Source organism: Piliocolobus tephrosceles, chromosome 13 (assembly GCF_002776525.5).
Source record: "Piliocolobus tephrosceles isolate RC106 chromosome 13, ASM277652v3, whole genome shotgun sequence".
NCBI lineage: Eukaryota > Metazoa > Chordata > Mammalia > Primates > Cercopithecidae > Piliocolobus > Piliocolobus tephrosceles.
Genome location: NC_045446.1, coordinates 13,398,595 through 13,411,194, shown reverse-complemented (window position 1 = coordinate 13,411,194; position 12,600 = coordinate 13,398,595). Strand labels below are relative to the sequence as shown.

Here is a 12,600-nt window from a genome sequence, read left to right as displayed (position 1 = left end):
CGTATCCAATAAGTGCCAATAAAAGCTGAATGTCCACAATAGGTAAATAAACAAAAGAAATGGTGTGTGTCAGTGGGGGGTGCAATGGACAGGGAGAAGACATAATGAACGAGAGTTTGAAGATAAAGCTAAAATCAAAGAATCTGACAGTCCAGTTTCAGACTGGGAAAAAAAACAGCAGAAAAGCTGTCTGAGTATCAGGATATCTGATACAGCAGGTATGACCCCTGCTACTGTGGGTAAAAGCAAGAGAAACACGACCAGTTCTTTCAACGAAATAGAGCTCATGTAAAATTGAAATACTTTTCTACGTGTGTGTGTGTGCGTGCGCACATGCTGAGACTTAACATTTATACACAAACAATTGGTCTTTCTTGCAATAAGAAAATAAGTATCAACTGGTCGTTGCCTCATAACAAATAAGTATTCCTGGTTAGCTTTTGTTTGCTCATTAGTTTTGCTTGAATATTTGGTGGGGAGAAAATGGAGTTCAAATTTGCGTTTATGCCTGTCATTGTTGACTTATTCTGTGTTTAAAGGAAAAACAACAAAATAAGTGTCAAAACAAAATATGCACTCAAAGATTTTATTTTGAAGCCAGCTACTTTCATGGACCCTGAGACTTCATCGTATGGGGCTTGCCTTTTCACACTAATGAGTAAAATCCACGGGATAAAACACCGGCACCAGTATAAAAGAGTCTGAGCACCACAACAAGTCAGTTAACTCCTGTTGACTGTTGACAATTAAGGGGTACAATAAAAGGTTGTGCCCTTTGCTTCACTGAGATCCATTGAAGGATCATTCTGCCTAGTTTTCTGGAAATTCAGACTATTTGGCTAGTCTAGTAAATGGTAATTTACAGCTCTTTGCTTTTGCTGAAGTCAATGTCAGGCAAATCAAGAGATCCCCAATGAACACATATCTTAAATGACAGTGAAATAATGTTTTTTTTTTTTTTTTATGTTCATTACTTTAAAAGCTTACATTTGGGAAACTCAAGCTTTGCTTTTTTATAACGGTTAACTTTTCCATATTATCATAAGAATCAACTTTCTGATTAATATTTCTCCCTTTTTTCCTAAGAAGTCAATAGTTCTTCATATCCAGGGCCATGAGTCATCTTTGAGGACATGCCAGAATTATCGATGTAACTGTGAGGCAGGAAAAGCACACTCTAGAAGAAACAAAGTATGTTAGGTCTTCAGTCAGGTTCAATCAGGTTCAAGAGAGATGCATATATGCCATTTTTCCAACTGTATACATAGAATTCTTAGCTAATCCAAGATAAGTAGAGTATATCACCAGGGTCTTCAAATAATTGCAACTTATCACTCTAGTATTCATTCTACACTCTATAATACAATTTTGGATAAATCAAGGCTTTTTAATTCAGTTAAATAAAGCCATAAGTCCACAGGGGTGGAATCCCTTGGAATTTGATTCAACAATACATTTTTAATATGTCTTTTAAAAAGGAAAAGGAATTTAAAATCACCAGGAGCAAAAGCAGAGCATAGACATTCACTGGATCAAGTTACATGTGTAAATGCCCTTTACCAAGTCAATACTATTAGAGAGATCAGTGGTTGTGGCAGAAATTGTTTCTGCTTAGAAGGGAGGCAAGCCCGGTTCTAGTGTCCTCAGCAAAGGCACAAACTCATAGCATAATGCCAGGTAAGTCATTTAACTTCCCAGAGTCTCATTCCCTTCGTTGACAAAATGGGAAGATTGAATCAGTTGATTTCTCATGATTAACTATTTTTGTATCCAGTGAATTTTCAACTTGTCAGCTACTCAATTGCCATCTGCTTTTCTTCTCTGTCTTCCATCACCATGAAAATGCCCCCCTCCCATGTGTATCTCATGACTGGCTGGTTGTTCCTTCTACCATTCTTGGTGACATAGCTCAACACAGTGCAGAGATAAGATACACTAGGCAAGATTAAGAGAGGCTGGCCAGCACACTCACCCCAGGGAAGTCAGAGTAAGCCTGTTTCCACCACAGCACAGCAGTGAGCACAGCTAGGCAGAATTCCAGCAGAGTGCAAATCAGCATCAGAGACAGAGTTCCCTGAAAGTCAAGAAATAAAAGATTGGTGGTGCTTAGGTCAGCTGAAGCCTTCATGCCTAGTTGAGAGGTGACCATAGAGATGAAGACTTCCTCAACCGTTAGAGAACAAAGAAAGGACACCATCAGGAAAATAAAACTGCTCCTCCCACACCTCACAATTGTCTTAATTCAACCCCTTAACTCATTCATTTCCTTGAGAGGAGAAAGGGAGATGAATAGTAACTAAATCAAGTAGTCTACTTCATACACTTATTTCTTACTTCTCTGAGACATCGATAGTTCTGATGACATTGTTTACTTGGCAAGAAAGCAGAGTGGTGTAATAACTCCCAGGACTGAGAATCAGCAGCTCCGTTCCAGTCTCACCTTTACTGCTTAGTAGCTGTGTAAGCCTGGACAAGTCTCTCTCTTTCTCTGTTTCCTCATGTATCAAACATGCCTACTACCATTTCTTTCTCAGAGATTTGTAAGGATCAAGGAGGCTTTGACTGTGCAAGTCCTTTGTAAAATTCAGCATTGACGTCCCCGTCTATGTATCTGAACCCCTTTGGATTTCTTCTTGATCTTTCTTGTGGTTTCTTTGTTGTTTTTTATGTTTTTGCTTTTTTGTGTGTGGCTAGAAGGCTTAGAAAAAATCCATGAAGGTAGTAAACTGCCAGAATTGCTAATCACCACCACCAACTCACAAGGAGGGTTTCTACCATTTCTGTCTTGAGACATTCTTTGTGCAGAACTGACCGTCTGATAATAAAGGGAGATAATTTGATCACATGAACTTTTGGTTTGTGATATTTACACACAGTTAAAGAGAAGATATAAATAACTTTTTTCCATTACCTAGAAATTGTTCCAGCAAGCAAGTTCAACAGAATCTCTCTTATTTCCAATGTATCATGAATTTATACTTTTTCACTACCAAATTTCTCTGAAATTTCTCTTCAGAATTTTCCCAAGGTGGAATTGGCTGCGCCCAGTGTTAATCTGTACCATCTACTGTCAGCCTGATGTACTTGTACTTTTTCTCATTATACCGTTCCCTTGGGAGCAAGGCCCTCTTTATAGTGAGTGCTGTACAAACATGACTTTCTCCAGACCTTTCTATCTGTCCATCTTCCAGTTGAGTTCCTGGCTTATCTCATTTTTATGATTGCAGGACAACAAATATACTGCACTCTCTTTACTCTTTTTTTTTTTTTGACATGGATTCTCGCTCTGTCACCCAGGCTGGAGTGCAGTGGCGTGATCTCAGTTCACTGTAACCTCCGCCTCCCAGGCTCAAGCAATTCTCTGCCTCAGCCTCCCAAGTAGCTGGGATACAGGTGCCCACCACCACGCCCGGCTAATTTTTGTATTTTTAGTAGAGGCAGGGTTTACCATCTTGGCCAGGCTTGTCTTGAACACCTGACCTCGTGATCCATGCACCATGGCATCCCAAAGTGCTGGTATTACAGGCATGAGCCACTGCACCCAGCCATCTCTTTACTCTTATGTTGTCTGTTTTTTTCTCAATGTGTTGCTGACCGTGCACATGCCCCTTAATCTTTCAACTGCAGACATATTATTTCTGTTAGCCAAACTTCATTGTTTTTCTTCTTCCAAAGAGATAGAATTCTCCCGCAATCATTCTCAATTACACTCTCCATCTCCCTATATTTCTTATCTCCTGATTCAATATATCATACTTCTTTCAGCTATAACAAAAAGCAACAATAATATTGCATTCTCACCTGATCAGTAGTATTCATTATTGTGATCATCATCAGAAGCAGCCCTTATCTTCTGTCCCCATATTTCCTATTCTCTTTTTCTTAGTACTGAATCTGATGTCTTCTCAAACCAAATTCATTCCTTACCACACACACATACTAGGTTTCCTTGTTGGCATATTCTGAGCTCCTGGGTCTTTCTGCTCTGTTTCCATTCTTAATTCACCACTCCATGTACCAAAATTCTCGGTTTGATAAACTCATAATTTATGCTTCCAAAATTGGATAAGTTTGATAATTAAGAACCTCTACAAACAATAAGTTTTTTTTTTATCATCAACCTTATTTAACATTTTCAATTCCACCCTATTACTATGTAATCACCTTAGTCTCATCCATGTAGTCCCCTTTGACTTACATAATCCTGACCTTTCCCCAGATGCCCAAACCAGAACCAATAGAGAGATTTTCAAAAGAAGGAATAACAAGAAATCCAGGCTTTTGAATACCTCATAAAATTAGAACATCCCATCTAAAATACTTACAACCAGACTGGTTTTGGCTGTATAGCAGTCCATGGTATAAAGTGAATCGTGATAATAGTGAGAAAAATAACTTCTGGTTGGTATATTATTTTTGTCCAACTCACACTGCAGTAAAGCAGGATTTAAGGCAGCCAGTTCGACAGACAGGATAATGAAACCCACCAGGGCAGACAGAGCACTCAGAATGCTTCCAATCAGGCTGCTATAAACCTGAAAGAAAAATGCTCAGTAAGGATCATTGCTAATGACCCATGAATCTCTTATATGTCTTTGCCACTAAATCGTAAGTTATTCCCTTATCTGTCCCCTCAGGAGGTCTGGGATTAATCATTTATTGCTGTATGCCTCTCCAGTGTACAGCAAAAATCTCTCAATCTCCGAGGTACATCTTGGCTGAACGAATGAACATATGAACTGGTTCCCCTTAAGCAGGATCTCAGTGGTGTGGTAGAGAATGTTACTCTCCTAAATTCTTTCCCCAGGACAGATAGCAGGGCTTTCATGAGGCTTTCCCTGCAATATTACCAAGAGAGCGTGACCCAAAGCAAAGGTGGCAATGTACCAGATGCAGTTTCTCTCTCACTCAACTCACTTCCCTGGTGGAAGCATCAGCTACATGGAAAAGGTAGATCATGTATTAGCATGGTAATACTATTAGCAAAAGTAATTGCGATTTTTGCTGTAAAGCCTCAATTATGTTTGCACCAACCTAATAGTTCACTCTTGCATGCCATTGCCTCTCTCAAAAGCACACCTCTCAGAGATGAGTGATGGGGTGGTTCTTAGTCTCAGGCAGGCCCTGGAACCTGGGCAGGCATACAGTTGGCCACACTGAGCGCAGCATGGGGTGACTGTAGGCAGAGGTCTAGGTGCAGCCCAAGATGGTGTAATGTGTGGGAGGCAGTGGGAGGCATAAGAAAAAGATCTGAACTGGAGGTCAGAATATTGAGGTCACAGTACTAGACTTTCCTTGGCTTATACCCTTGGGTAATCAGTTCCTTGGTTTTAGGTCCCACTCTGGTTCTCATTTCTACATTTATGAAGTGAAGGGAGTAAATAAACTGACCTCAGAAGTGACTTCCTTTACTCCAACTCACACAGAAAAGAGAATTGAGCTAAGAGCATTCTGAAAGCTATAGTTACAGGTAGGCAGGCTCCAGGGCACACCCCACAGCCGTACAGTAGAGAGTTATTTAATCCCATATGGGCACTTCTTTTAGGAACTCACCAGTTGATGCTCTGGGACCCCAATTTCCCAACATAATGACTGACTCTATACTCCTGGGCCTCCTGGTAGCCAGTAGTAGTCTTGATGCCTAGAGTATATATTTCTTAGAATAAGCTAGATTTGTCTTGAGATGGCACTCCTCTTCAGTCTCAAAAAGGGCTGGTACAATGTGTGACAAGAGCAGAATTCACTAAAGCCTCGATGTTTCTGGTGAGTGTGAGCCCACCCCGAGACCACATCCTGCATCCTTGAGCTTCCTGCATGTTCACTGTGGGATTGTTCTCTGGAGTGAAAGGCCCATCTATTTCCTCCTGAAAGTTTGAAAGCACTAAAAGTTTGTGCCAGGCTACTCAGTGTGGTTGCCAATAGCCACATGGACTATCTATATTTAAAGTAAAATTAAGAGAAATTTTTACTCGGTTGCACCACCTGTATTTCACATCATCGACAGCCACATGTGACTGCCATGTTGTACAGTGCAGCTGTAGTGTATTTCCATCATCATAGAAAGTTACACTGCATTTCCATCATCATAGAAAGTTAAATTAAACAGCGCAGATCTAGTTAGTAGTTCAGAGTCTAATTGAGGGTTCCAAATAATAATCTCTAAATACTGATGAGAAAAAGAATTGGCATTTTTCTGGGCACTCTTTCTCACTTCCTTGCTGACTTTGGGAGATTTTTGTAGCCAGAGCTTCTAAATTGAGTTTTGGTGCAATTGCATCATATGACGTTCTCTCACATCAGCCCCTTAAGGGATAATGGATTGAGTGAAGACTTAATGAAACTTTAGAGACAGGAGAAGATTCTCCCTATAATCCAGCCTTTATCTCCTTGCCACTTCCAACTCTAGTTTTTGCTGGAATAAGGGTTAAAGACTGGTAAAGCTTTTTATTTTCTTTTCTTAGCCAATACAAATGACTAAGGACAACTTTTTAGGGTGCAAGAATTTATACTCAAACAAAATAAAAGTATTATTCTTCTGGTGAGATAGACGAAAGACTACACTCAGCCAGAACTACCCAAAATGACTGAAGTCCTCAGGGAAAAGGAAAATCTGAGACAGTCTAAAGGAGCCTGATGAGACATCATGCCTAAATGTAATGTAGTATACTATAGTAGCCTCTGTGTCTACTTTGGATACCTCACATGAACAAAACTTTGACTCATTTTTTTTTCAAGGGTTGTAACACCTAGGCTTAAAGAGTGGACCCCAACCAATAGACCTCTTTATAACACTGTCAGCTTCCTTGCCACTAAAAACCTGAATTTGAAGGCCAGTTGTCACCGAAAGGACATCATAAACAGGCACAATTTCTCTGTGATAGATGCTTCAGCATGGGCAGAGGGAATATTATAATTCTCTGAATGCAGACTTTGATGTAGGGTACAATAATTGGAGAAATGTGCTCTGAACAAGGATACAGAGGATCCAGGCCCGGCTCCTAACTCTAACAACTGACTGCTCTGGAACTGAGTTTTCAACTTTTCAAAGTAGAAAGACTGGCCTTAACGAGTTCTGTCTAAGTTTTATTTTGGTCCATTGGGTTGTGGGTTACAGTTCTCATACTCACCAAAAGCTTGGTTAACCTTTTCTCTGTGGCGATTGATAGAGAGCCAGAAATGATAAACTAAGATAAAAGAGAAAATGGTCAGGTCACTTTCCATGTACAGAGTAACTGCAATGTCACTGTCAAAATGTTTATAGAAAACTATCACGGGAAAAGCCTTGAGAAACCAGTGATCATTGAGGTAAGTTCCATTTAAAGACATATATTTGTCCCTTTGTCCATATAACATTCAGATAGCATCAGAAAAAAAAAGATAACAGAAATATATCCTAATAAACAAAAAGTATCCCACTAAACAAAAAAAAAAATACCTTAAAAGCCAGGAAAGAAGTTTTTTTTTTTTTTTTTTTAATAAAATGAGACAGTTTTGGTATAAGATGTTCTCTAGGGAAGGACATGAATGCAATGGTAAAACAACAACAACAACAACAACAACAACAAAAAAAAAAAACCAACCAAACAAAAAAAGTAGTAATTTAACAGAGGAGAAACCTGGAAAATACTACCCCAACCACATGATCACCGTTAATTGTGTCAGTGACATTATGTTGGTAGCATGACCCTTGATACGACTTGATGAAAATGGTGCTTTCCCTTGTCATCATCACCCAAAAATTCATCACCACACTCTAAACATCAAAAAAAAAAAAAAAAAAAAAATCAGACAAACCCCAAATTAGGAATATTCTATAAAAATCTCAGCCAGCACTACCCAAATCTATCAAAGTCCTCAAGGAAAAGGAAAATCTGAGACAGCCTAGAGGAGCCTGAGGAGACATCATGACAAAATGTAATGTAGTGTCATACAGTAGCCTGGCATGGATCTTGGAACAAAAAAAGGTCATTTGGGGAAAACCAATGAAATCCAAATCCAAGTGTAACTTTAGTTAATAAGAGAAGAAAAATGGACAAGATACACAAAAAGGTGGACTTGTTGGTGCATCAAATACACAAATGTAAGAAAAACAAATAGCTACCGAATTGCAGGAAGTTGAAGGAAAAAACATCTATGAAAGGGAAGCTTAACTATGAGAAAGCCTCCATCTAAGAGAAAACAGTTCTCTGAGAAAAGGACTAAGTTCTTTTGAAACTCCAGACTTGCAGCTATTTCAGAGGAATTTCAGAGGAATCACTGGGCATAGCTATTGGCTCAGCCTTACCCGGGAATCAGTCAATGCAGTAAAAGTATTTTCAAAATGTTCAGAGATGTAAGTTTCCTTCCTCCATGATCCCCACAAGCACGGGGGGATCACAGTGTGGTTTCTCTGTGAGTGTATGATGTCTTCCATTGATGCTCATTTTTTTTGTATGAAATGTTCCTTCCCAACTTTATCGTAATTCATGGATTTTTTTTTTTTTTTCTGGCCTAAACCTGGAGAGAAGTCACTAGCTTCATCATAGCTCAAGATGATAATGTGAAAAATAAGATAATCTTAAAAAGAAATGCTTATTTGAGTCTGATAATAAATTGACCTAAAATCAGGCAACCCCTGTCATCCTACCCTACTCAATTCTCCTTGAACTACACACACAGGAGCACAAGCTTCACCGTTGACTCCTTGCTCCCAGCAGATCAAACATAGCAAGGTGGCAGGTGGAAAGTCTAAGCTATTGGCATCTTCCTCCCCTCTTCGCCCCATCCTGCCCTCCTCAGAAACTCTACTCACCAAAAAGGGTCCTATGAATGGGTAAGCAGAGTTCAACAGTGTAGAAGTCACTTGGGTAAAATTTGGAGAGAAGGAAGCAGATGCCAAAATGATTCCCAAGCTCAACACCATCACGCCACACAAGATCTGGATAGTCTGTGGGAAGAGAAAGGGAGATTGAGGATGAAAACCAGCATTTGTAAAGACAGGGCCTTTTTGCCTCTCCCATGGCGCTAATGCATTATCACCTTCTGCAAGATCCCAGTGAGGATACAAACCCTGTGGAAACTCTGGAGTGAGAAACATGAAAAGACACCCTGGAGGGTGTGTGGCTCTGCCACAGAAGCCACAGTCTCAGGTGTCTGGCAGATGCTCAGGAAGGCTTCTGCATTTCTGCCTCTCAGGCCCTGGTGTGCTCACGGCTCCTGCTTCCAGCTCACAGCAAGTGCTTGGATTTCCTTTCCCAGTTCTCAGGACCTCTGAGTCCATGACTAGTTAACTGGCTTTCTACTTCCCTGAAAACAAGGGGCACCTGAAAGCCCCCACATTCCCTGCAGTATTGGCGGTGCAGAAGTCCCTCTCCTCATCTCCGAGACTCCACTGGACATGGAGTTTGCCCCTCTGGTCACCTCCTTGAAAACTGCAGTTCACAAACCAAAAGCTGAAGTTCTAGAAGCTCTTTCATTTTTTACTTTTATTTTAAGTTCAAGGGTAAAAGTGTAGGTTTGTGACATAGGTAAACTTGTGTCATGGGGGTTTGTTGTACAGATTATTTCATCACCCAGGTCATGTCTAACTGAAGCTCTGTCTTAGGAGGTAGTTTCCCTCCTGGACGTCCACCTCAGAGATTTATAGCTCTAATATCATTTACTAAGAAGTTTTCTAGACCTTATGTCACATGAGCCTCACAGAAACCCACGTGATTGTACATGAGGCAAGGAAACCAGTCCCACCAGGCCCTGAAATCCAGTCCAATGGAGTGCCTCACCTCAGATCACATAAGTGCAGAGGCAAACAGAAGGTGAATATCATTTCCATTCTCAAAAAAGTAAAGAGAAAAGAGGGAAAGGAGGTGTATATTTCCTCTAATTTGCAGTGAGGGTAAAATTCTTTGCAAAGTCAGTGTGGATTAGTAAGCATGCAATTGTGAAATATACACACACACACACACACACAAAATATGTAATTATTTACCACCATTACTTTTGTAAAAAAAAAATATAGAGAGAAGCACTGTATTGTAAAAATACAAAGACAACATAGAAAATGAATTCCTCATATTCAGAATAAGGGGAAATATATTTCTAAGACAACCTCTTGTGGAAAAGTTCTGGGACAGTTACGGTTTTCTCCAAGTGGCTTCTACCCTAAAGTCCCTCTGGCAAAACTTAAGGGTCTCCACACTCAGGACAGATGTCCAGTCCCAAGACATACATCATCTCTAGGCACTTCCCCCAACCCCTCTCCAACATGTTCTGAATTAGATTTACCCCAATAACTTTGACTTCTGCCTGTAGACGTTTCTTCAGGCTATCCTGCCCCTGGTTGGTGGGTTCGGGTTTCTCTGCTTGGGAGAAGGTGATGACATTTGATGGGAGCACTATCACGGTCTCATTGGGAACAGGTTGTGACGTCATGATGGTGTTGCCAACTATGGAAGAAAAAATAGGTTCAGCTCTTAAAAAGTACAGAGCTCTCAGGTTCTGGCTCCAAAAACTGTAACTCAGTCTTTGCCAATTAGTCCAGGCTTGGCCTGTCCATTAGAGAAAGAAACTGATACTATGGAACAGTGAAAATCACACAACCTTGGTTTCATGAGGATTTTTCCACAATGCTTGACACAGTCCATTATAGATAATAAACACATCATGGGGTGGCAGCAACATGAATCTTGAGAGACCCCAATATCCAGAGGCAAAAGGTCACACAAAATTTGCAATATGCAAAGGCAACCTCCCTTTCCCCTAGTCCTATGGACAACAACTGTATTGCCATATATTTGATGAATTTTCAGACTGAACTCTGCTTACTTATTTTTTGTCTAATAATACTATTTATTAGCATTTGTCTTAGATGTGTTTATCATATTTTACTAGACATGTTCTTAGTTTTTATCCTGCAGTGCTTTTAATCCTTATAATAGCTCTGCATGTTAGTTAGTAAAAACATGTAATAAATAAGGAAATGAAAAATAAAGTTTAAGTTATGAATGCAAATAATATACATATTGCGCATGTGTGCGGCCCAGAGTTAATGCTGAAGAAATATTTGCAGTTACCCTTATTGTTCACCCTGGTTCACACAGCTGGGAAACTGTAAAACCAGTCTTGGATCGCAGCTTTCCTGGAGTCTGAAGCCTTTGCATAAATCTCTAGATCATTCCACCTCTTCCTATTTTCCCACCTGGCAATGCCAGCCTGTGTCTGAGTTTACTCAGGCTGCTTCTCCTGCATGCAGTGGTATGAGAACAAGTCTTGGGAGTCATAACCTATAGGCTTGCATCCTCAGTCCTCCCCACTTTTTAGCATTAAGACCAACGAGGCTGTGGTATTTGTTGCTAAGCTCGGTTTGCATCCCTTTTCACTACACCATTCTCAACCCACAGGCTGCCCAGTTTACAAATGGTCTAAACACATTTGAAGAGACAAGAGCTCTGCTCCCATTAATTACACAACCTTAGGTAAGCGACTCACTGAGTTCACGCAATCAGAATACAGCGGAAACAGAGTTAAAAACAGATACTCCTTCCATCTGCCCACTCTATTTCCAAAGGCTCTAGTGTCTCTTAACTGCTGTCAAGGAGTTTCAAGTCATATTACTCTCCTCTCATGAGGTCACGACAAGTGAATGGTGAGATGAGAAAAGTCTTTCAGCATTACCTACCTGTGGCCATTGGTTCCAGCTGAGTCCTCAGAAGCTCCCAAGAGGTTTTAACTCTGGGTTCTCAGTCCCATCAACGGTTTCTACTTACCTTCATCTTCTGAAAGTCATCAGCCCTTCCTTATTCCAGCGTTTACAGCTCTACAGGATGTGATACTTACAGACTGTAGATTTGTGAAATGTGCCTGCACTTCCTTTTCTGTAAACTTCTAGCAACTTCAGAAAAACCATGAAAAAGACCACCTCATAATTGTGAGAGTTCGGGAGTCACGGAACCTTCTGTGTGAATTGCCACTTCGAGCTGTACAAGTTCCCTGTTATTAGGCGAGTCTGTTCTTGGAGCTTCAGTTTTCTAATCTGTTAAATAGAGGAGCAATACCAACACTGGAGAATTGTCATAAACATGAGCAAAAATATTTATAAAGAGCATATGCTGCTTTGAGGCTTTCAATAACCTGTAAATAATAATAGTGCTAGTAATCATAATATAGATAAATAACAATATTCCATTGTATATAACCAACCATAATAATATCAATAATAATAGCGATAATGACTATACTGCTTTAAAGGAACCTTCAGTAATATATAGCTAATAATAGTAATATAGAACATAAAATTTTTTTAAAAAATTGTTTTATGGATATAGTTTGTGTATTTGCTTGTTTTGTTTTGCTTTTCTAATTCTCCAAGTCTTGGCAGGCTGAGAGCAACCTTTCAATACTCATTGCCCAACTGCTGCCTACCCGGAAGTCCTCTTCCTCCTCCGGCTGCTCTCTTCCTCTAACAACAGATCTTTGCTCTCCAGGAAGGTTGGGCCCCTCTAGGGAAGTATTGAAATATTGAAATGGAGAAGGAACAAATGGGAAAGATTCAGCAGGACCTAAATGAATTCAGCAAACTCATATGTGGCCTGGTTTAGTGAGGACAGAGGTACTGTGCCCCTTCAA

The 12,600-nt window shown here is 40.1% G+C and overlaps 1 protein-coding gene across 3 annotated transcripts; it reads right to left on the bottom strand.

Moving 5' to 3' along the window:
* Positions 1-926: 926 nt before the first annotated feature.
* LOC111544839 (membrane-spanning 4-domains subfamily A member 6A) lies at positions 927-12,002 on the bottom strand. Of its 3 annotated transcripts, none has more exons than XM_023215512.2 (7): positions 11,654-12,002; positions 10,261-10,421; positions 8,792-8,926; positions 7,128-7,184; positions 4,326-4,535; positions 1,973-2,074; positions 927-1,177 (listed from the first exon to the last, which is right to left on the bottom strand). In XM_023215512.2, the coding sequence occupies exons 1-7, from the start codon at positions 11,661-11,663 to the stop codon at positions 1,082-1,084; spliced, it is 771 nt and encodes a 256-aa protein (XP_023071280.2). In that variant the 5' UTR covers positions 11,664-12,002; the 3' UTR covers positions 927-1,081. The 3 variants fall into 3 exon arrangements, with proteins under 3 accessions (XP_023071280.2, XP_023071281.2, XP_023071282.2); XM_023215513.2 differs by having other exon boundaries at positions 4,430-4,535; XM_023215514.2 differs by having other exon boundaries at positions 11,812-11,896.
* Between the last annotated feature and the right edge of the window lie 598 nt (positions 12,003-12,600).

Excerpts from the sequence above, each read along its gene's own strand:
- LOC111544839 (XM_023215514.2), bottom strand. The coding sequence starts at position 11,881 with ATGGTTTTTCTGAAGTTGCTAGAAGTTTACAGAAAAGGAAGTGCAGGC. Across the intron at positions 10,422-11,811 it reads ATTTCACAAATCTACAGTCT|TTGGCAACACCATCATGACG; the intron begins GTAAGTATCACA and ends TTTCTTCCATAG. Across the intron at positions 1,178-1,972 it reads CTTACTCTGACTTCCCTGGG|AGTGTGCTTTTCCTGCCTCA; the intron begins GTGAGTGTGCTG and ends TGTTTCTTCTAG.